This window comes from Saimiri boliviensis, chromosome 20, assembly GCF_048565385.1.
Source record: "Saimiri boliviensis isolate mSaiBol1 chromosome 20, mSaiBol1.pri, whole genome shotgun sequence".
NCBI classification, from domain to species: Eukaryota; Metazoa; Chordata; class Mammalia; order Primates; family Cebidae; genus Saimiri; species Saimiri boliviensis.
This window is the reverse complement of record NC_133468.1, coordinates 15122834-15146265: the sequence shown is the minus strand read 5'-3', so window position 1 is coordinate 15146265 and position 23432 is coordinate 15122834. Positions and strand designations below refer to the sequence as shown.

The following is a 23432-nucleotide window of genomic DNA, read 5'->3' as shown; positions in this document are numbered from 1 at the left end:
TGGTGGCCAGCACCAAGGTGCGGCTGCTCGTGATGTTTCTCATGCCTATTGCATTACCAAACAGACATCACATGGCGGGGCTTCAGTCCGTCAGCCCTCCCCCAGGTTAAATTGCTTCTGAGACTACAAAACCTTTTTTTTTTCCCCCCTTTTTAAACTACTAGGTAAGTAGCAGAGCAACCCTGGAAGTTAACCCTAGGGAAACTTGTAGATGTGATGTGCACAGAGCTGGGAAAATCCTCTGGTTTATGTTATGAGAAAAACTTTCATGCTGCGAAATAAACCAGTCTTTAGAAAGAGGTCAGCTGGGGCCGGGCACGGTGGCTCACGCCTGTAATCCCAACACTTTGGGAAGCCGAGGCGGGCGGATCACAAGGTCAAGAGATGGAGACCATCCTGGCCAACACGGTGAAACCCCATCTCTACTAAAAATACAAAAAAAAAAAAAAAAAAAAATTCGCCGGGCATGGTGGCACGCGCCTGTGGTCCCAGCTTCTCAGGAGGCTGAGGCGGAAGAATTGCTTGAACCCAGGAGGGCGAGGTTGCGGTGAGCCGAGATCATGCCACTGCACTCCAGCCTGGTGACAGAGCAAGACTCCATCTCAAAAAAAAAGAAAAGAAAGAGGTCAGCTGGGACGGGGGACAGCATCTTTATTACCCTGTCCTGTCTCTTTACAAAGTGACTAGCTGGAACAATTTTCTCCTGATGAAAATAGTGATAACAAAATCCTAACTCGTGATGACTAACTGTGTGCCAGGCTCTGTGCACAGCATTTACATCATTCTCTCATTTCCTCCCCTTGGAAACACTATGGGGTAAGTGGTGCAGAATTCTTATCCCACTTCTAAGATAAAGCAATCGAGGCTGAAAGCAAAGTGTCCGTAGTCACACAGCTGTCAAAAACAAAGAAAGGAAGAAAGGAAATTCAGGCCGTCTAACTCGTAAGCCAGCACCATGCGCAGAACCGTACTGTCTGCAGAGAAACGGCATTGAATGAGGTAGGCCCTCCATGCCTTCAGGAAGCTTCCGTGCTTGCGGGTAATAGGACACCAACAACTTGCAGATTCGTCTTGATGCTCCAAAGGCAACAAAAGAGTAAACCTACCTACTTAAGTCTGGACTTGAGCTGCAGAAAAGCTTACTGTGTGCTCCGAAGAATTTAAATATTATTCATTATATAATTAACACTGTTCAGTGACACACACACACACACACACGCACACATGCACAAATAAGACTTTTTTTAAGAACAGCTTAAGTACTTATCGATTGAGAACTTTTATAACTCTCAAAATGGAGGCATCCCCATATCTCTACAGGTATTTTAAATGAATTGAATTAATCATAGGCTTAAAAGTCTCTTGCGATCTTCGTTAACTTCCCTGGGTTTAATTAAAACATCTGTGCACTTTTAATTTATCGATTCATCCAACTCATATGTCATGTTTTTAACACACCCCAGCATGCTCTGCATCATTTTTAACCCGATTTCCACTTAACTAAAGCAATTAAATTCACCCCGGATTAATTAAAGCATCCATACTTTCGTGCTTAAGTCAGCGTGTGCTGCCTTCCCCACATGGCTCCTGAATGTCAGAGATTTGACACACCTGATGAGTTTTTTGTCCTTCTGGAAATTCTTCCCTGAATCACTTTCTTGCTTATTAATGTGCCATTTGACAGAATGGGAATGAGGAAGTGGGTGCAGTTGAACTTTGGCCCTCTGAGCCAGGACTCTGACCCCGTCTGTCAGAATGTACCATCTGGTTTCCTCTCTTCACGGGGGTCCTGCCAGCTCTTGCCCCCACTGAGACCAACTAAAGCGTCTGAGTATTCTGGGCAGGAAAGTGTGGGGTGGGGACAGCTGTTCAGGTCAGAGGTGAGCATCGCAGTCAGAATGGCTGGTGATCTTTGCATTTGTATTTCATAATCACTCCTAGCTCTCTTTCCAACTTCCTCTCTCTCTCTTCCTCGATACAAGCACAATCCTTTATTGCTCTGCCCATTTAATAGGTCAGGAAAACTGAGGTGCCAAGGTCAACAGACTTCCCGCTTGGGCACGCTGAGCCACAGAGTGACAAATCATCTCCCTGAAAACTAGATTTGATTTGTTCCCATCCACTGGGTTAGACAGAGCCCATCCCCTCAGCCATGGCAGCACTGGGTAGAAGCTGCCTTATTTTTTTCCCCCCAATCAGAGAAGCCAAAAATATTTCTCATTATCATTTTTATCTATACTTATTTAATTTTGAGTGAAGCTGAGTATCTTGTCTTACTTTTATTGGCAATTTATATTATTTCTGATATGTACTTTTTCTAGGTTTTCAGTCACCTTTTTATTGATTTGCAAGAGCTCTTTGTGTATTTCAGATATCAAACTTTATGCTATAAAACATGAAACAAAAATATTTCTTCCCTGTGTTGCTTGTCCCTTCATTTTGCTTACGGTATCCTTTATCATAGAGAAGATATGGATTCTTAATAATCAAATCTGATCTTCTGTTCCTTCGTGGTTTCTAGAATTTATGTCTTCCATGTCTCCCTCCCAGGAAAATAACATTAGTCTCCAATATCTTTTTCTAATACTTTTGTAGTTTTTGTTTTTCTATTTAGGTCATTAATCTGTGTGGAATTTTTTTTAAATTTTACTCTAAGTTCAGGGGTGCAAGTGCGGGTTTGTTACATAGGTAAGCTTGTGTCATGAGGGATTACTATACAGATTGTTTCATCACCCAGGTATGAAGCCTAGTGCCCTTTAGTTATTTTACCTGATCCTCTCCCTCCTCCCACCCTCCACCCTCCAGAAGTCCTAATATGTGTTTTTCCCCTGCATGTGTCCATGTATTCTCATCATTTAGCTCCCACTTATGAGAATATACAATATTTGGTTTTCTGGTTTTTGTGTTTGTTTGCCAAGGATAATGGCCTCCAGATCCATCCATGTCCCTGCAAAGGACGTGATTCTATTCTTTTTTATGGCTGCATAGTATGGAATTTATTTTTTAATACAGTGTGCAGTGGAGGGTCAAACTCTATTACTTAATTTTCTACCAGATGGATTGCCAATTGCAGGGATCTAGCTAGAAGGGAAACTCACCTTTCTGACTCTGTTTTGCTCAGCACCAAGCTAAGTCCACAACCTCAAAAGCCAATGGGGTTGCCTTTTGAGTTTTGGTTTGGGGGTCACTGAGCTATGTTTGCCTGGCCTCCATGACCCAAATATTACATCCTCAATTGCTTCATGAGGATCAACGCATCTCCTTTTCTCCATCATTTATCCTCTACCACCTAACTCACATGGGTTATTCATCACTATTGCTGACTAACTGGGATATAAGGCAACCAACTATTAGTGATGCTCTTTTAACAATTTGCCTGGAGCTTCAACTATTCTCACATCTCTTTTCCAAAGAAAGTTTGAAACAGGCTTCAGCTGGCTGTCATGGCTTATGCCTATGATCCCAGCACTTTGGGAGGCTGAGGCAGGAGGATCACCTGAGTTGAGGAGTTTGAGTCCAGACAGGGCAACATAAAGAGACCCCATCTCTACAGAAAATTTTTTTTTAATTAGCTGGGCATGGTGTTGCATACCTGTGGTCCCAAATAGGAGGCTGAAGCAGGACAATTGCTTGAGCCAGGGAGGTAGAGGCTGCAGTGAATGGTGATCCCACCACTGCACTCCAGCCTGGGTGACAAAGACCTTGTCTCAAATAATGATAAAATAATAATAATGAAACAACTATAAAACAGACTTCAAATCATTTTATTACATTATTTGAAATTCCCCCTACAGATCGGGTCCAGCCCACAAATTATTTGTGCAGATGCAGACATGTTTTCCTCTGCTTTTATGACTGAGCCTCTCCAACATTCTTAACTTTTCTCCAGGTATTCTCTCTACTGCAAGCTCCAAATGGACAGGTGGCTTATCCTGTTACTTCCCACCAAGTCAATAACACTGATAATTCAGCTCATTCCTTACAGAGGACTTTGTGGGGGCTGGGCGGGGGGAGTAGCTTCAGCCGGATCATTCAAATGAGCTTCATACCATTTAGGCGAATCTAAATTCTGTCATTTTTTTTTGTCATCAACCTGTTAACTTGTCAGCTGTTAGTGGTAGTGGTAATTTATTTTTCTTCTGTGGGATTCTTAGAGCTTCCATTTATTAGATTTAGTAAAACAGGAACAGTCGATTTGTACAAACATTTTAATTAATTTTAAATAGAAGCTTGAATCCTCAATGTTCTGCTCCCCTAAGCCTTAGGAAGAAGAGAGACACACAGAGACACAAAACGCTCCACTTTCGTATCTCACCAATCAGAACCAACTCCCTCCCACACCAGAAAACACTGGAAGAAGAAAACCTCAAACCTTTCCGTTAGTATTATTCGACATACTGGTGGTTGCTAGTGTTTGTGTGTGCGCACTTGGGACCTATGGCATTTCTTTATTTTATTAGCCCTTGAAGTCAGATTGGAGATCCAGTTTGAAATTTCACAAGGAAGCATCTGCTAATTTGTGTACCAACTGTCAAACTGCTGTGAGCCATGCATGTTGTCTCACTTAATCCTTCCATCAGTGCTGAGAGACAGTTTTTTGAAGGGGAAATTGGGTCTTTGAGAGGTTCAGTAACCTTGCCAAAATCCCACAGCGGGTAACGTACAGGCTTGGTTTCGAACCCAGGTCTTTCTGGCACTGAAACCCTTGCTTATTTCCACTTCTGCTCCGTAATACTTCTTGGCACAGAGTAGGCCGTGTCATGTTTCTATAACCTGTCATAAAAAATAATGCGGGTTGCGTGATACTAAAAATATAAGACGTATGAATACAGGAGGTTCCTTATTTCACATCCACCTCTTGAATAAAGATCAGCCTGAGCCTTAGATACTGGGTTGAGTTATGTCTGAGAATGAATCAATCCGTAGCTCCAGAGGGAAGGTGCTCTCCATGCAGGACACCCCAGCCACCCCTGGAGGGAGCTCGTCTGGTCTTTCTGCACTCTGCCCCATGGCAACTGGATTACTAGAAAGTCTGGCTCCTCTAATGAGCTGTTTTCCTCGTCTTTGTATGGCATAAGTGAAGCCCACTCAGTGTCCTGCTTTCCAGTGAACATCACGGTGTTTTGCATTTTTGACCACACTCCCAGAGAGCATGCGGCAAACCCTGAAGTAAGGCTGCGTTTGGAAGGTGGAGAACTCTCTGACCTATTTTTTATTTTTTTCACCGAGTAATTTAAGTAGGTCAAATTTTAAATTTGATTTCCCAAGCACCTGGTTTTAAATAAAACCCATTCTTACCTTCTAGACAATCTTTTTTTTTTTTTTTTTTTTTTTTTACTTGAAGTTTGTGCAGAAGAGGAATGGTGTCACTATGAATAAAGAAAATAATTCAGCCGGGCATGGTGGCTCACGCCTGTAATCCCAGCACTTTGGGAGGTCAAGGGGGGTGGATCACCTGAGGTCAGGAGTTTGAGACCAGCCTGGCCAACATTGTGAAACCCTGTCTCTAATAAAAATACAAAAATTAGCCAGGCGTGGTGGCGCACGCCTGTAGTCCCAGCTACTCAGGAGGCTGAGGAAAGAGAATTGCTTGAACCCAGGAGGAAGAGGTTGCAGTGAGCCGAGATTGCACCACTGCACTCCAGCCTGGGCGACAAAGCAAGACTCTGTCTCAAAAAAGGAAGGAAAAAGAAAAGAGTCCTATCTATATTTTTTATTAATCAAGAAAAAAATTATTTTCACCTTACTTTCTACCCTCCTCCACCATTTGGGAGGAAGGAGGATGTAACGGGAGACCAGTGTTGGCAATTTGATGTAACTTTCTCTGCCATCCATGACAGCCCATCCAAAATATAACCCCCTTAGGTCAGAAACAGTCCTTGGAAGCTCATCTAACTACCCATTGTGCAACCATACTTCTCAGTGTTTTTTATTTCAATGCAGGGCTGGAAGGGGGCTGAGAAGTGATGTCGATTCTAGTCTTCCCACCAGGAAATACCTTCACTGTTACCTAGATCAGAAATGACAAGCAGGTTTTCTCTTGAATACCAACTCTGCCTGCTTGCGGGTCTCAGCCTGGGCACTGCATTGACAGTTTTGAGGGTCTGTCTAGGCTCAGGGGAACAAGATGCCGTGATCAATTAATGATGTCTGCAGAGGTGTGGGAAGGTAGTACCATAGTTCACGTGCACATACTTGCCATCCCTGACCTACAGCTGAGCATGAGTCTCATGAGGAATTGGCATGGAACGAACTTACTCTGTCTTAAATCCCTCTCAAAACTTAAAGGAAGTCTGGAGTTTCTTGTGCTATTCCTATTTACATGATCCCTAATTTAAATCTTGGGCACCCTGGATTCAAAGCTCTTTTTCTACCCTCTATTAGACAATTAGCCTCTGTAGCAACTCTGTACAAACTCCTCTGTTTAAGCATGCTGGAAATAGAGAGTATGCTCCCTACATTGAGAGTTCATCTAAATTCAATATGTGACTTTGAAGTTCTCACTTTTCAACTCATTATTCTCTGGTAGATTCATAAGGATAAGAATTCTACTGAGAACAGCACCTCTAATAGTTTTGACAACTGTCCTATTATAAAGGATTTTGAGGGGAAATATCCCCTCAATCATATGTCAACTATGGAGATAGTTCTATTTCAAATCAGTTTGCAATTAAGGTAAAACATGCACTTCTCCAGAAAAAGGCATTGTGTTTACAGCACGACATTCCCTCCAGGGACTGTTCTTCCCATGTCTTTCATAAACGACCATTTAGTGCTTGCCCACAACCCCCCACCACTGGGGAATCTCTGAATATCAGGAACACAGGAGAAATGTTTACCTAATCAAGCCACCATTGATGAATGCAGCAACGGAAGGAAATCAACAATGATAAACATAGTCCCTGTCTTGAATAGCTGACTATATCTTTGGGAAATTAGACACGCACAGAGGAAAGTTAATTATCATAAAAACTAAATCAAAACATGACAACAAAAGGTGATTCATGAGGCTGGGTGGGACAGGTGACTAGGAAGTGACATGATTAGTTCTGCCATCGCTACGAGGCACAGGGCGCTCTCCCGGGTCGTAGATGTGTGTGCACATACATGCAGAATTCTCTGAACCTGTGCATTCCAAACCATGGACAGCACCAGGAGTCACTGAAACGTCCATGTCTGTCATTTCTGAAGGCCTCTAAATGCTTGTTCCATAGCCGGAGGATTTTAGGCCCAAATTTAGAGGCAGATTGGAAAGTTAGGTTCTTTATAAACTGATGCGGAAATGAGAAGTCCAAGACCTGAAGGAGACGGACCACTGAAATCCCATTCTTGATGAGCTCTGAAAGGCCGGAATTGGCACATTTAAGGTGAAACTGATTAAAACTGTAGTTAATCTCCTCCCAGACAATCCCCACTGATTTTCCAACCTTCTTCCCACCAGCAGATGGAAGAGGGTCCAGCTGAAGGGTGAACTGCTAGAGATCTCACCTCTTCAGCCTGCCTGGACCTTTGCTTTTTTTAAATAAGTCAAGCATATTTAATCATGATACTTTATTAGGCATGTTACACTTTGAAGGAGGCACCATGTCAGTAATCCCTCCTTATCCTCAGGGGATACATTCCGAGACCCCCTGTGGGTACCTGAAACCACAAATGGCACAAATTCTACATATACCATGTTTTTCCTATGCATATATACCTAGGCTAAAGTTGAATTTATAAGTTAGGCATGGGAAGAGATTAACAATAATGATAAAATAGAACAGTTAAAGTAGCAGCTGTAACAGCAGTTATGTGAATGTAATTTCTCTCTCTCTAAATTTCCTTATTGTACCGTACTCACCTGTTTTCAGACAGCAGTTGACCCAGGGTAACTGAAACTGAAAGTGAATCCGCGGATAAAGGGGGACTGCTTAATTTCTCCGTGGTATAGATAAGAAAACTGATGCAGTGAGACTTTCAGTGGCTCGGCTGGGTCTCATCCCCGCTTCCTTTTAAATAGGCATAAACTTATTAGGAGTAAGGTCGACTGATCTGAGGATAAAATAATCAGCAAAATGGCTTCTGACCCCCCAGTACCAACAACAGGAACAAAATAGGGTGTCAGTGTCGCCTAGTGAGGGGCGCCACTTCAGAATTGGGCCAGCCTGGTTCCCAGCTGAGCTCCCCTGCTTATGGGCTGTGTCACTTCCCTGGTCTTGGAGCCTCACCTGCAGAAACGAGGACCATGATTGTAACCTCCATGTCATAGGGCGATTAGGATGATGAAGTCATTAATTGCACATAAAGCCTTCTATACGGTGTCCAGCACATAACAAGCCTTTAGTTGGCGGTAGCTGCTGTTATCAGTAGCACTTGTGGGGTTTATCTGGTGACGGTTCTGCACCTCTACAGCCAGAATCCCCAGTCTAGAACACTGAAAGCCAAGCCCCAAGGCGAGGCAGCTCCTTAGACTGCCACAGCCCCTCGGACGCTAGCCCCTCGTGACCTGGTACTCTATCTTTGGTTTGTGCAGCTGCCTGCCCCGTCCTGTGCAGTGGGAATGGACAATATTCTAAAGGGACGTGCCAGTGCTACAGCGGCTGGAAAGGCGCAGAGTGCGACGTGCCCATGAATCAGTGCATCGATCCTTCCTGCGGGGGCCACGGCTCCTGCATTGATGGGAACTGTGTCTGCTCGGCTGGCTACAAAGGCGAGCACTGTGAGGAAGGTAAGCCCGCCGGGCCCCAGGCTAGGCATGAGTGGAGGGAGGCATTTGGAGGGCCTGACCTTTGCTAATGAGCCCAGTCCCAGGCTGTGTGTTTTGCAAGGGAAGCATCAACATTTTGCACAAAGAGCTTCAAACTCCTTCGCTTTGATAAACTTCCTTAGCTGTAGAACGAGAAAGGCCTATAGAGATGTTTCTGGAAGAAATGTTTTGTTTTACCCTCCTTTATAGAAATTAATTTCTTTTCTCTTTCACCTTTGTTCTTAAAATTGCTCTTTCCGCCTTTGTCTTCGCCTTCCTTCTGCTCCTCCTCCCGTTCCTTCTCTTTCGTTTCCTCTTTTTTTCCTTTCCCTCGCCCTATCTTTCTTCCTCTCTCCTTCTGCTTTATTTAGTAATTGGGAATGATTAAAGCTGTCTATCCAGAGAAAAGAAACAAGAATTCCTAAGCCCCTTGCCTTCCTTCCAAACAAAAAGCTTTGGTGGTGTTCTTGTTACTAACTCTGCCTGGTCATCTAAGACCCACATATGTCTGTGTAAATATTTCCACAAAAATTAATATCAATAGACAGTCAGGCTTGAAAGATTGCAGGTGTCCATGTCATTTAGGAACACCACGTAGGGCAAATTAGCCTGGTTACCTACAATTGCACAAAACTAGAGGAGAGCGAGGGTGCAGCAAGAGGGATGGGATGTGATGAATCCTGAAAATCTCACCCTGGCAGACACGTAAGGCCCTCTTGCACACATAGGTGAAAATCAGGGATATCATAAACTGAATTTGATCTGACAGTGTGGTCAGAGATCAGGCTTGGAGATCAGGTGAGGGGGACATGCAGAAACAGAGGGAAGGGCACCTCTCTGGAGGGAATCCAAAAGCAGCTTGAACTAGTCCTAGTTACCTTAATCAGTTCTTTCAGATAAATTATTTTGTGCCAAAATGTTGGGACCGACTTGCAGTAGCTATAAGGCAAGAGAAAGCCATGCTGCCTGTCAGCCTTCCCACAGAATATGATCTCTGGTTATTCACTGATTCCTTCTCACCATACATATAAAGAATGAACCACGGCTGGTAGGAAGGTAAGAGCATAGACCCTCTCAGCCCCCTGCCCGTTCCCCAGTCTCTGAATTGCCATCATCATTGTCTTCTCGCTGAGGCTCCTTTTCTCTAAGTACATCTCCCAGTGAAATGTCTTCACACAGCTCAAATAGCCCTTGTCCCTCCCATGTCCCAGTGGAAACAGAAGTGTCAACTTGCCCAACAAACTAAGAGAAAAAGCGAAGCCCCTGCCTATTCTGCATGAGACAGCTTGAGGTTACCACCCAAGATGTCCCCATAGGAGAGGTCCTGTTGGATGCCATATGCATTCTGTGTTCTTCATGGCCAGGCCGACAAAGGATCTCAGGTTTTATGAGGTTCTCTGATACTAGTGGATTCATTCTTTCATCCCAATAACTAATGGATCTCCAGAGTTCCATACAAAATAGCCAATCATCACAGCTCTCACCACAAAGCAATGACAGTGCTTTATCCTTAGATACACCTACATAGGGTTTCCTTGGGAAACCCCGCATTTCATAGTTTTTAGAGCCATAGCTACGAAAAGTCAGCCTCCATAACATTCTTCCTCTAAGATTTTTCAACGTATCAGCAGTAATGCCCTTAATGGGGCCCAGAAGTCTGACCCCCAGATCTTCACTTGCTCAGTTCTCTCTATATTTTTCCTCTATTATAAAAGGTAGCCTCCCTGTGTCTGCATCATAAAAACAAATTGGGAGTTTGGATGGAGGAAATACTGATTTAATAACCCTGCTCGAAAGGTTAAAGTTCTTAAAGAGAAATGGATTGCAGGAGGCAAAGCTGCGTTCGCTGAAAACATGAGAAGCCAGTAATATGACAGGAAAGGTTAAGACGACCTTTTGCATGCATCATTTGGAGAAAGGAAAGTGTGAGGGCAACAACATTGCCAGTCTTCGAATTTTTTTCTCTCCAGTACAGATTGTACACAGCTGTATTCCTGGAATCTCAAGTGATTTCTCAACTTTCTCACTATCCCACCTAGTCTTATTTAAATGTTCAGGGCAAATTAACCATCCAACCAACCAAGCAAGCCATGTGAATCATTATGAAAGGAAGAAATCTCTCGATTGATTTCTGCTACCCAAAAAGAATGAACCAAGGTGATTCATACGCTGTTTTCAAAATAGGAAATGGGATCAGAAAGTCTGGATCAGCACTTTTTCTTCCATTTAGCTTTTTTATTTCTGATATTCATCATAGTCATAACGTTCAAACAATTTACCTGAAATGGCCATGGCAACGAAATCAATAGTTGCCATTCCTTCGTTTTTCCTGCATAAACATGGTTTGCACATGAAAGTGAAAGTATGTATTCATGAGGTTTCATTTAATGTTGTCTTGGGGAGTGGTAAGGTGATGAGAAAGGACCTGACATATGAGTTTAAGTCAGCCATGTTTTCATGTCAGTTTCATGGTTGAGTCATTTTTCAATGACATTTAACTTCATAAATGTAATTCATGGTTCTTCAGGGGCTCATAGTACATATTGTTTGTAAAACTCCTTGACCTCCTTTTTTATCCTTAGGGATAGAAATTGCATTCACAACCCTTTTTTGTCAAACCTGCAGAGGGCCCAAGACTAAATGAGTTCTAATGATTTCAGCTGCCAGGGGGCTGGTGTTTCGAGGCACATGGTACTTAGCTGGTAAAGGCCACTGTCCCCTTTTAAGTGTAACGCTGTTTCTATTTATAAAGCATTGTAAAATGCCATAGTCCCTCCTGCCTGCTAAAGACTCTAAGGACGTGGCCACAAGACCGTCTTAGGAAATCGGAACCAAATTTAAAATTCAGAGTAAAACTGCTCCTCTTGAAGTTTCAATTTAGTTATTCCATCCGCTGCTGTAATTATATAGCACAAAGGACATATTTACTGGTATCACTGACCAGAGAAAGGGGTTAGCTAATATTTTTAGATACAATAAATGGTTTTTTGATGGCATTCTAGTACTGTGCTAATAAATCTCTGTGGATTTTCCTCCTTCCTTTATACCATAATTCAGGATAGAGAAGAGAGAGCTAATTTATCTGGATGAAAAATGCCATTTTCATTTTTTTAGTGTATTACTTTTTATTATTTTATCCTTCTAAGAAAAAGATGGTGATATATATATATATTTTTTTGAAAGCTCCTAGCTGCTGGCACCTCACCAAACATTTTAAATGGCTAATTACAGGTTGAGAGCTATTTTTGAAGCAATAAGCCACAAGATATTTTTGTGTGTGTTTTCATTTTGCCTTATTAGAAATGGGGACAGAGTGAAAAACTAGAACTTCAGAATTTCCTTTATTGGAAGACTATCAATGTGATGGGTGCTGAATGAATTCGTTCATAATTTGCAGATCGCCAAATACAAATTTTTCCCAAAAGCAAGAAATTGTTAGCACCATCTCTCTTTCCCATCTGTCCTTTCTTTACACAGGAAGTTTGTCCCATCAATGACAAGCACTTATAACAGTCTGTCCTTCATTCTTGCAGCAACTGTGTATTGAACACCTAGTACATTCCCTTAGCTGCGCTAGGCCTGGGATGTCAGAGACCCTGCATGGCCCTTTGTCTTCTACGTGTTTGACATTTTCAGCTCAAGTTTACATCCAGGTGTGCTCCACCACCCTAAGTTGAGCAAATTTGAAAGTATCAAACAGGTTTATTAAATCACTATATTTTTCCCATGACTGAAACAGTTTTGAAACAACCTCCATATATAATATCTTCCTGAGAATATCCAAATGGGATCATAGGAAATATCTCTTACCACTGAAAATTATTATTTTTGCTCCAAGGGAAGGTTGCCCTGTAGAAACGTCACGGAATATTGTGATCTCTAATAAGTCCAAATTTCTCAAGTCTGATGTCCCTCAGGACTAGTTAGTTTGTGGCACGGATGATCTAAATAATGTCATATTTAGAGCCAATGCATCATCAATATTAAAACACACTAATGGCTGGGCATCATGGCTCACACCAGTAATCCCAGCACTTTGGGAGGCTGAGACAGGAGGACTGCTTGAGCCCAGGAGTTCACAACTAGCCTGAGCAACATAGCAAGACCCCATTTCTAAAGAAAAAAAAAAAAACTTAGCTGAACCTGGTGGCATGTGTCTGTGCTCCTAGCTAGTTGGGAGGCTGAGGCAGGAGAATCACTTGAGCCCAAGTGTTCAAGGCTACAATGAACTATGATCACACCACTGCATTGTAGCCTGGGTGACAGAACAAGACCCTGTCTCAGAAAAAAAAAAAAAAAAAAAAAAAAAAAAAACTCTTATTTTGTGCCCCACAGGAAAGAAAAAAAGACACTCAGCATAAAAAATGTCTTAGGAGATCCTATAGCAAGCTGAGACCCTGAGGAATTACCATCTTATTGTAATAGTGAATTATTTAGAGACTAGAAGTCTTTCATATTTCAATCTTGGCATTGTGCAAGAAGAGAAAACAAAATTTTTTCTGAGAATTTGAACCATAAGATGGCTTGCAAACACAGGAAAGATTTAATAGCATTGTCAGTGTGGCCCATAAAAACCTTGAGAATAGAATTCAACATGGTCTCGATCTAGCTGTGCCCGCAGATGATGGAAAAAGCAATCCTTTAATCTGGGCCAACAGGCCTGATTTGGAAGCTGTGAAAACGGGAGAAATATGTCGTAATCAAATAAGACGACGATACATCCACATTTGTCTGATCCACAAAGCAACAGCTGAGCCCTCTGCTAGACCACCGTTCCTCATTCAAACCATGTGTTACACAGAACCCTATTCTCCAAATGATACTGCATCGTTTCCTGAGAATACATAGGAACACATAAGAAAGCTAGGCTTCCTCTAAAAGGCCCTGTTTTTTCAACCCTTAGCTTGAATGGAGGTCCCAGGTTTGAGATCATATTCTCATGCAAAAAGTCCTGTCCTCAAGAACTGGCCTTTGCAGCTCACCCCTCTCCTCACTTTGAGTTGACTCCTGATTACTCATCTTCAAGTTACCTACCGGATGTGTATCTACTCTATTAAGATGGCCAAACAATCAGACAGTGAAACAGGCAAGAACCACAATGACTAGACTCTGACCATCAACTCATCTGATTGGCTAGTAGAAGGTCAGTGCCGTGGCCAGAGATAGCCGTCCAGTCCCCTGGTGATTACTTAGAGGAAGTTGATCCCTTTTGGGTCATTTCCACACCCAACTTCACCTCTTCTATCCTGCACATTTACTAACTCCTTCAGTGGGTGTGTGCTCAGAGAATGAATACTAATTTTAGACTTCGTCTAAGTGAAACCTCATTAGGAAAGTGACTCATTTATAAGTTTCATTGGTTTTCCTTTTCGTCTTTTGTTACCTTTCGAAGTCAGGTTACAATGTGCCTCTCTACTTTCCTCTCTTACAGTGAGGGGTAACCCAGTTTGGCGACACCCGTAGAAACATGCCAGGTATTCACATTCCTATCGCAGACCCTCTGATACGATTCGGTCAAGGTCCTAATCTTTATAAGCACAAGGTGCTGAAGGTGGAATGGCATACTTCTGTATCTGATTTCTCCTAATTCTGCTTGAGAAATCCACTTTTTGTTTCGCTTGCATCTTCTTCAAGTTCGAGATTTGGTGTTTTGAAAAGTAAGAAGCCTTTTATTTTTTATGGGTGTTCTTCAGGAGACTACATATGTATTTCCTGCTGGCTGCTCCATTTGCCAGCAAGTAGATAGGAACTGGCGACCCACTGGTCCATTGAGCAGCAAGCCCGTATCTCACGGCACATCCTCCGTGGGTGATCAATACTCTTATTCTTTGTTGTTCTTGTTGTTGTTGTTTCAGTTGATTGCTTGGATCCCACCTGCTCCAGCCACGGGGTCTGTGTGAATGGAGAATGCCTCTGCAGCCCTGGCTGGGGGGGTCTCAACTGTGAGCTGGCGAGAGTCCAGTGCCCAGACCAGTGCAGTGGGCACGGCACATACCTGCCTGACACAGGCCTCTGCAGCTGCGATCCCAACTGGATGGGTCCCGACTGCTCTGTCGGTAAGCCACAAGGTTTTCTCCTCCCTCTCTCCAACACTGATGCCCTGTGTTCCATCCCATTCACAGATGGAAGGGAATCTACTCTTAACACTTAGCTTGGGGTAAGGGGACTTTGATGAGTCACATTGCGTCTTTCTCATTCTCTTCTCCTTAGTCGTGGAATCTGTGATCTTTAAAAAACAAACCAAAAAAACATTGGGTTGGCTCCATCACCGCAAATGGATGAGGAGCCCGGGAGGGATGCTTCCATTTGCATTATAGGTTTTCTTATGTACATTCCCTAAAGGTACCAGAAAACAAAACAGAACAATTCAGCCCCAGACAAACTGAATGGAACGTCCCATAAAACAGAAAAGAGGCTCCCTCGGGGTGGTGTGTGAACATGTTCTAAAGCTCTGTAATACTCCAGTGACAGGAAAATAATGAAGTCGGGTTGTACACTTCATTTTCCTAAAATTAAGAGTATGTGTCTTCCCTCCAGAGTGACCTTAAAAATGGAACAGTTCAACAGTTCAAGCCGGTCCCAACCTTCCTGAGAAAGGTTCTGTTCGCACTGACAAGTGCCTATCCAAGCAAGCGATCATTCCGCCCCCTTCCTCTGGGTAGTGAGACAGCTGTCAGATTGCCATGGCAATCAGGAAGGGAATCGGTGTGAAGCTTTGCCTACAATGGGAAAGAAATGAATATTTCATTCCAAAAAGTAAAAAAAAAAAAAAAAAAAAAAAAAGAGTCAGTTAAAATGGGCTATTTTGGGATGTCTTCTCAGCCCACTCGACTCTGGCTTCAACTCTGATGCTGATGATCCTGGCAAGGCCATGCAGAGGATGGGAGGAGGCGGGGGTCCCAGATCCACAACCCAGTTACACTGCAGATATGCTGTGTGACTTTGAGAGAGTCACTGGCCCCACTCCCCGGCCCGGTCTTCCTTCCCCTGGCATGCCAAGCCACGCCTCCCTCCGTAGACTGATGAAAGGATGAATGTGGGGCTTGTCCTCGCGTGAGAGGTCTGGAATGCCAGAGAGTGCATATCTGTCTGTCTGTCTCCTCCTCAAGCACAAAAGACTTTGAGCTCCTTTGAGAATGAAGCTGTGTAAAAGCAGCACAATTACAGTGGTCATTATCGCCACCAAGGTGCCGATCTGGGTAGCGGGGGGTATCTGCAGTCATCTTGGGAATGGAGCAGCGGGGTCCCCAGCTGACCTCTTGGGCTGGATCAGTTCAGGCTCTCAGTGAGGGAGGAATCCCAGCTGGCTAGAGAGTCAGGATCCACACACGGAGCTTTCCAGGTGGGTGCTTCCCAGTTAGCTTTGCTAAACCAGTGGGAACGGTCTTAATCTCTAGAAGAGTGGTTCTCACATTCTAGTGAGTATCAAAACCACCCGGAGGACTTGTTCCCACAAAATCTCCGAGTCCCACTCCCAGATCTTCTAATTCACTTGGTCCAAACGGGGCACAAGCATCTCCATTTCTAACAAGTTCCCAGGTGATACTGATGCTGCTGGTCCAAGGGCCACACTTTGAGAACCGCTTCTCTAGAAAAAAAGATATAACAATGAATTGATACCTAGCCAAGGAGAGATAAGCCTCCAAAGATGACAGAGCTGCTGGGCCTCGGGGCCTGCTCCAGGGGTCCCGGCCGTGTGTGCGGGCTGGACTCCGTGGAGGGTTTCACCAGCTGTGGTGTTGAGCTGTAATCATTGTTTTTCTTCCAGAAGTGTGCTCAGTAGACTGTGGCACTCACGGCGTCTGCATCGGGGGAGCCTGCCGCTGTGAAGAGGGCTGGACAGGCGCAGCGTGTGACCAGCGCGTGTGCCACCCCCGCTGCATTGAGCACGGGACCTGTAAAGATGGCAAATGTGAATGCCGAGAGGGCTGGAATGGTGAACACTGCACCATTGGTAGGCAAACGGCAGGCACCGAAACAGGCACATATTGCTTTATTTTCATAAATCGTAGATCTATAGTGACGGTCGCGCATGGCAACTGGCTGTTCCTTCAGGGACACAAGTGCTCTCCCACATTTCCTGCTGCCTCTCCAAATCTCCCAGGGGATAAGGATAGGGAAAAATGAGGTCCCTAACTGGGAAGAGCTTTTTTTTCTTTCCAGGATCCCGGGTTGAAAGGAAAAAGGGACCAGAGCAGATAAGAAAACTCCTCCAAACTTCCAATCTCGGGGAGGGAGAAATGCACACGCATGGGAAACTGTCAGCGACAGGGGCTTGCAAGCACCCCGAACCACTGTGTTCTGAAACTCTCCCCTTTTTAAATCCTCTCTCAGCTGGCTGGATCACTGGATCCCTGCTTGCTGGCAACAAGGGGAACTCACTAATTTCAGGCCAGGTTAGATGCAGGCAGGACTCTCGGGTTCCCTTGGTAGTTGGTACCACCGTAAAGTCCTGAGAGCCATTACCACCACTGTCATTAAATGTCTGCTCCTCTGATCCCAGTTTATTTTCACTCAGCCACTTCTCTATAAAAGCTTCTTGACCAAGAATATCTTAAAGGTCCTTTTCTTTGTTAAGAAGAAATTGTTCTGGAGTTTCTTCATTTTTATTTTTCTGTCTTTTTCGGCACTATTGTGGCTTAGGGTAGGACTACACTGGATTAAATGTACCTAATCATCCCTTTGGTAGAGGAGCTGTGAGCCAATGCTCTTTGGCTTTCCACATCTCTCAGACAGCTGAGATGACAAAAGTTGTCAACTTGAGCATCATTTTACCTCCAGTTTTTACTTTTGTTGTTTAATTAGATCAAGCCTAGGATCCATTTTTATACCAAGCTGGCTAATCTACTTGCCTGCATGGAAATTCTCAAAGAAGTTTCCAGCCAAACTAGAGTGACCCCTTGAAGTTACCTTTGATCCCAGCCATCAAGCTTAGGACCCTCCCCTCTGTCCCAGCCTAAAAACCCCAGTCACAGATGGGCCACCTGGAGTGAGAGACACGGTAAGGAGCTTGCACACGGCTGATCCATGAGATCAGACCCAGTTTCCCATGCTGTTCATTTGGGTGGTTATGCAGAGATAAAGTGGACTGACTCTGCATTCAGTTTCTCCCAGTTCCATCTGATTGGGCATCCGAGGGGCAGCGTGTCAATCAGGGCCACGACCATAGTACTGGGCCCCTGCTGGGACAGTCTGTTGGCAGTGAATTGTTTTTGCAATCTCTCGATGACGCTCCAGGTCTTGCTCCCCCGCAGCTGCTTTTATCCTCAGTTCCCTGCAGAGTCTGAGGAATAATTCAGAAGACTTTCAAGGGAGGGCTGTGCACAGCCCAATACTGAGACAGTTCTTACAATAGCTTCCACTCATCAGGGGCGTTCCTGTTGCTGTACTATTGCATGCCCGGTGTTATTTCAAGAAAGATTCCCCTCCCCATATCTCCATTGCCCCAAATCCTCCCTTCAGAAGCTCTTGCCAATCGTCAGCCTTGAGGTAGATAATCCTACTTTCTTTTAATCCATAAATCCAACCTCACCTCCCCTGTGCTCCTGCTTCCCACATCTGGGGGGCAGAGGGGCTGGGTTAGTGTTTCCACAGTGATGCCTGCTGGCTCTCTCCTACCTACAATCTGTCTTTACTTTGGAAATAGCTCACAAGAGGGCAGTCCAGATGGATTCGAGCAGGAGTCGCCAAACTATGGCCAGAGGGCCAAATCTGGCCTGCTGCCTGTTTTTCTATGGCTTGCCAGCTAAGAATAGTTTTTACATTTTCTAAGGGTTGAAAAAAAAAATCCAAATAAAACTATTTCCTGGCACGTGACAATGAACTGAAATTCACATTTCAGTGACCATAAACAAAGTGTTATTACAGGACACCCACACCCATTCACGGATGCCTCGTCAGCTTCCGTGCCACCTGTCAGCACTGAGTAATTAGCAGACCACATGGCCCACAGAGCTGCTTGCGTGGCCCTTCACAGGAAAAGAAAAAAAAAGCTAACTCCTGGATTGCACAAGTCTTGATGGAGAGAGGGGAGAACATGAGACAGGTCCACACCCCCATTAAGAAAAGGACACCAGTTGTGACTTAAAGGATCTGAGCCTCTACTCCAGATATCACAGAGTGGGAGTGGAGGGAGAACAATAGATGTGCTGAAATGCTCTTTGGAGGCCTTTGAAAAAGAGATGGGCGGATGACAACTTTGGTCTCAGTAGAGAATGGCAAGGATATTGGCCAAGAAGGGAACGTAGATGTTTCGGTCAAGCTAGCCCTTTGGGTGAGATAAACCGCGGGGAAAGAAAGGTGTTTCTGCTGCTTGAAGTGTTTGGTGCAGGTTTCACATTGTTGTGTGATGACATACGTGAGTTCTTGAGAGACGTACAGAAAGCGTAAATTGATATGCCATGTAAAGTTCCCAAAACGAAGAGAGTGCTGGTCCAGGAAAGTCTCTTGTTCAGAACTATGATCTCCTGTGACTTCGGAGTTTGTGCTGTGTATGTTATAAAGATCTTTACTACCGAAGCCTTTTCTTGTGAGAAATTAGGGCTCTCTGGCTTTATTGTAGGACATGTGCCAGCTCTTCATAGTTATGTTCACTGTGGTTTTCTCAAAAACAAAGTCAAGCAGACCTTGATCAGTGAGATTTGCCATTCAAACACCAGAGAGATACTCGTGCATGCATAATTTGCGTCTTTTGCTGTTCTGTCTCCGGCCCCCAGAGCTGTTTTGTGGAGTTTTAGTCGTCTAGTTTGAGCAGACACTCCTGTCATTTCATGTAAAGTAAATGCCACAGTTTACGAGCCCACATGAGTTCTCCTCCTTGGGGATGCTGACAGAGGAAACGGGGGCTCTTTAGTCCTTTTCCAAGTGTGGCCTCAAATGCTGTATTTTGAAAATAGAAAATAAATAAAAATGAAATGGTACAAGTCGGCAAACAACACATAGGGAAATTTGGAGTAAGGCAGAATGGTGGGAGTCAGTGCCGGAGACTTGGGTTGTCTGTGGCCTATTCTCAAAAGGTCAGAGTGAGGTTATTTTCTTGGAGTCATTGCAAATAGTCAACTGAACAATTCACATCAGCCCCTGTGGATTACATTTACTGAGCTAAAAGGAGCAAAAAGAGACGAGGAAGAAAGATGAGGGCACCAGCACAGACTCCTAAAACTTAGTCAAGTAGAAGCCTCAAGATCCATCCATGTTTGTTTGGTTAATGCCTTTCTGGAATTTGTGACCAAATTATTTATATTTGAAAATTTAGTGGAGATTGCTAAAGATTTAAATGTAAGGTATAACACATCAGTGTTAACCGTTAGAGCTGACTTATTGGCAGACTAGATTCTACCAAGCAATGATTGTTATAGACTCTTTTCCTTTAAAGTTAAATGTACAGCGTGACTAAAATCTACAGAATTGTGTAGATAAGAAATATACTTTGAATGCTTATCAACTACAATTCGTGTGTATCTTTGGAATATATTAGCATTTTTTGGATAGTGTACAGTTTAATGAATAGATCAGATGGCACGTTGTATGGTTAGAAGAGGTTTATTCTTTAAACTTAATTTTAAAATGGGTTGTTTCTGTCATCTGCCACTACCATCACCCCTTATTAATACTGGGAACAAGGTCAGGTGCAGTGGCTCACACCTGTAATCCCAGCACTTTGGGAGGCTGAGGCAGGCAGATCGCTTGAGAACAGAAGTTTGAGACCAGCCTGGCCAAGGTGGTGAAACCCTGTCTCTACAAAAATTGGCTGGGTGCAGTGGCACAAACCTGTAGTCACAGCTACTTAGGAGGCCAATGTGGGAGAATCGCTTGAGCCCAAGGAGGCAGAGATTGCAGTGAACCAAGATCACATCAAGGCGGAACTAACACCAAAAGGTCACGCAAAGGCTGTAACACCAGGACATGGGGGAACTATAGAATTTATATAATAATAGGTCAAAATCACTAAGAACTACATATAGTAAATGTAGATCAGCGTCTCATATTATAAAGAGGTAAAGTAGATGTTAGTGTGTGTTATGAGCAGAACACTTGGACAAAATACAAGAAGAAGCCAACATTTGCATTGCCGGGGTATCAAGGAGGGATGCTACATGCTAACTGTGGACTTTTGCAATTATCTCCTGAACGTGGGTTATCCAGACATCCACTCTGAATAATATAAACTCACCTGCAGGCTAAATCTGCCCACACTGGGCACTTCCCGACCCTGGGTGAACCGTTCGATGTCTGGGTAGTGAGTAAGGGCTGCAATGGTTATTTCAACTTGTGTATTTTATCTATGTGGTCCTAACCTCCGATTTCATCTCAGAATCCTAAGGGCTTGATTCCTAGGACCTTGTGAGGCTGAGTGACCTGCCCAGGTGCCACAAGTCAGAACAGTTTTCCTTTCCCTGTATCGCACTGGGCCCTTCTATTTTTCCTCTTTAATTGGTTGGGGAAAGAAATCAGTGCTTGTGATGTTAATAAGGAAAATGAATCTTTACCCAAGGTAAAAGCAGCCGTGCGACGATCCGATGTGCTGATTAAGTGATTGTCATCAGAAGCAGACAGGGTCAGAGTCCAAGAGGGAGAGAGCTTCAGAACAACAGGGAACAGGTTGGGAAGAAAGTGACTGTCAGAATTAACCAACTTCAGACTGAGGACAGCTGCTTCTGGATCCCATTCCAGCCTCATTCTAAGTTATGAAAACTTTTTGTTTTCCTTGTAGCTATTGTCCTTGAACATTTGAGCTTCCATGACTCTACAGTGAGATAAAGTTGAGATGAAATTAGCCACTGTGGAACCATCCTTACCACCAGGTCTGTGGAAGCAGCTAATTCCCTGATTGGTTAATTCGCTTACTCCTCCAGGGGCTCTTATGAGAACTATCCTTGGAGTTCATTTTTTTTTTTTATTTTAAGTGAAAGCCTAAAGCGATGACCTTTCACTGTTAAAGATTATGGATAACCTTTTGGGCCAGGCATGGTGGCTCATGCCTATAATCCTAGCACTTTGGGAGGCTAAGGCAGGTGGATCACAAGGTCAGGAGTTCGAGACCAGACTTGCCAAGATGGTAAAACCCCGTCTCTACTAAAAATGCAAAAATTAGCCAGGCACGATGGCAGTTGGCTGTAATCCCAGCTACTCAGGTGGCTGAGGCAGGAGAATTGCTTGAACCCGGTGGACGGAGCTTGCCTAAGCCTAGATTGCACCAGTGCACTCTAACCTGGGTGACAGAGTGAGACTCTGTCTCAAAAAAAAAAAAAAAAAAAAAAAATTATGGATAAACTTTTAACAGAATACAAAAGATGTTCCATTGCTGATGTCTCCCCACCCTCCACATACAATTAAGCCAAAATGTGAGCTTCCTCATTGAAGATCAGGAATCACTACATGCCCAGAAATTCTTTTTGGGTCTGGATCAGACAGTCTGCCAGAGGTTTACGTATCCAATCCCAGAACAAGGACTGGGAGGTAGACATTACAGAAACGTATTTTCACATCACTGTAAAAACAATAAAAGGAAAGAAAATAACTGCTTTATAAGCAGTGAGAGTCTCATCACTGGAAGCATTTGCTTTCTTGTCCTAGATATTGAAGGGCTTTCAGCATCAGTTGGAAAATAGACAAGATAGACACAAACTACATCCTAACTTTATGACTCATCATTCTGTAGTTTAAATGGAAGCATTTTTTGTATTTTTTATGTGATTTAGTAATGTCTGCTCATGTTATGAGCTCCCATCAAAAAGCAAAAGAGAAGAATTCTCGGCGTTTTAGTTCTGTCGGGAGACATTGATTTGCGTCGTCCTCTGTGCTTTTCCCTTACTGTTTCAGAGGAACAGGTGTGTTGGATGGACTAGCTTGTGGCTCATAGTGATGGGGCCAAGCTCACTGAGTCAATAACTTGATATAAGATATTCCTTCCTGCCTTCACCAGAGCAAAGAACTGAACAGTTTGGAACTCTTGAAACATAAACTTACGGATGAGAGTTAACACAAGGAAGATTCCAGGCTCAAAGAGAGGGAAACGTGTAATAAGAGCTGTTGAAAAACATGGGATGCGTTGCCCTAATGTATAGTGAGTGTTCTGCACTTGAGCTTTGATAGAGAATCCATGTGCCTTCCAAGTCTATGACTCTGGGCTTTCACAATATGCACTCAAGACTTTCCATTAAAGGAGAAAGGAAAATAGAGTGGTTCCTAGAGAGCTGAGCTCCTTAGATATTGTGATGGACATCTTTCTCATCACTTGGTAGCTAATTCATTGTGATATCATGAACAATAGACTGGCTGATGAAGGGGCACATCTGTGTTCTAGCCTTGACTCTACCACATACATTTTGTATGTCCTAGAGCAAGTCACCAAGCCTCCCTGACCTCAGTTTCTTCATGTGGCAAATGAAAGGGTTGGATTACATCATTGACTTCCAGTGCATGATACACAAACTTAAGATGCTTTTCATTGGCGTATAAATATGCCTTATTGAATAGTCATGTAGGGCTTTAAAAAATAAATATAGTATTAGGAAAAAATATAACTAGCACATCAAACTCATGATCATACAGCTATTATTGCTTAGGGAGGTGGCAAAAGTAGGTAGTGATATTAGTCCTGAGTAAATTTAAAGAAAAATATTAAGTAAATAGTACAGATATTGCAAATATCACAAATGCACCTTGTGATTGACTGAATTTAGAACACACTTGAATGAGCTGA

At 43.6% G+C, this 23432-nt stretch overlaps 1 protein-coding gene across 15 annotated transcripts in view; it reads left to right on the top strand.

The window, feature by feature from the left end:
- TENM2 (teneurin transmembrane protein 2) overlaps window positions 1-23432 on the top strand; it is a 3817113-nt gene that overhangs the window by 3665878 nt on the left and 127803 nt on the right. For 11 of the 15 annotated variants that reach the window (XM_074390353.1, XM_074390351.1, XM_074390352.1 and 8 more), the window contains 3 exons: window positions 8516-8710; window positions 14584-14784; window positions 16497-16709. In XM_074390353.1, the coding sequence (XP_074246454.1) occupies window positions 8516-8710; window positions 14584-14784; window positions 16497-16709 (609 nt within the window). The remainder of the gene's footprint in view (window positions 1-8515; window positions 8711-14583; window positions 14785-16496; window positions 16710-23432) is intronic. The other 4 variants (XM_010346673.3, XM_074390357.1, XM_039460510.2 and 1 more) reach the window with 2 other exon arrangements.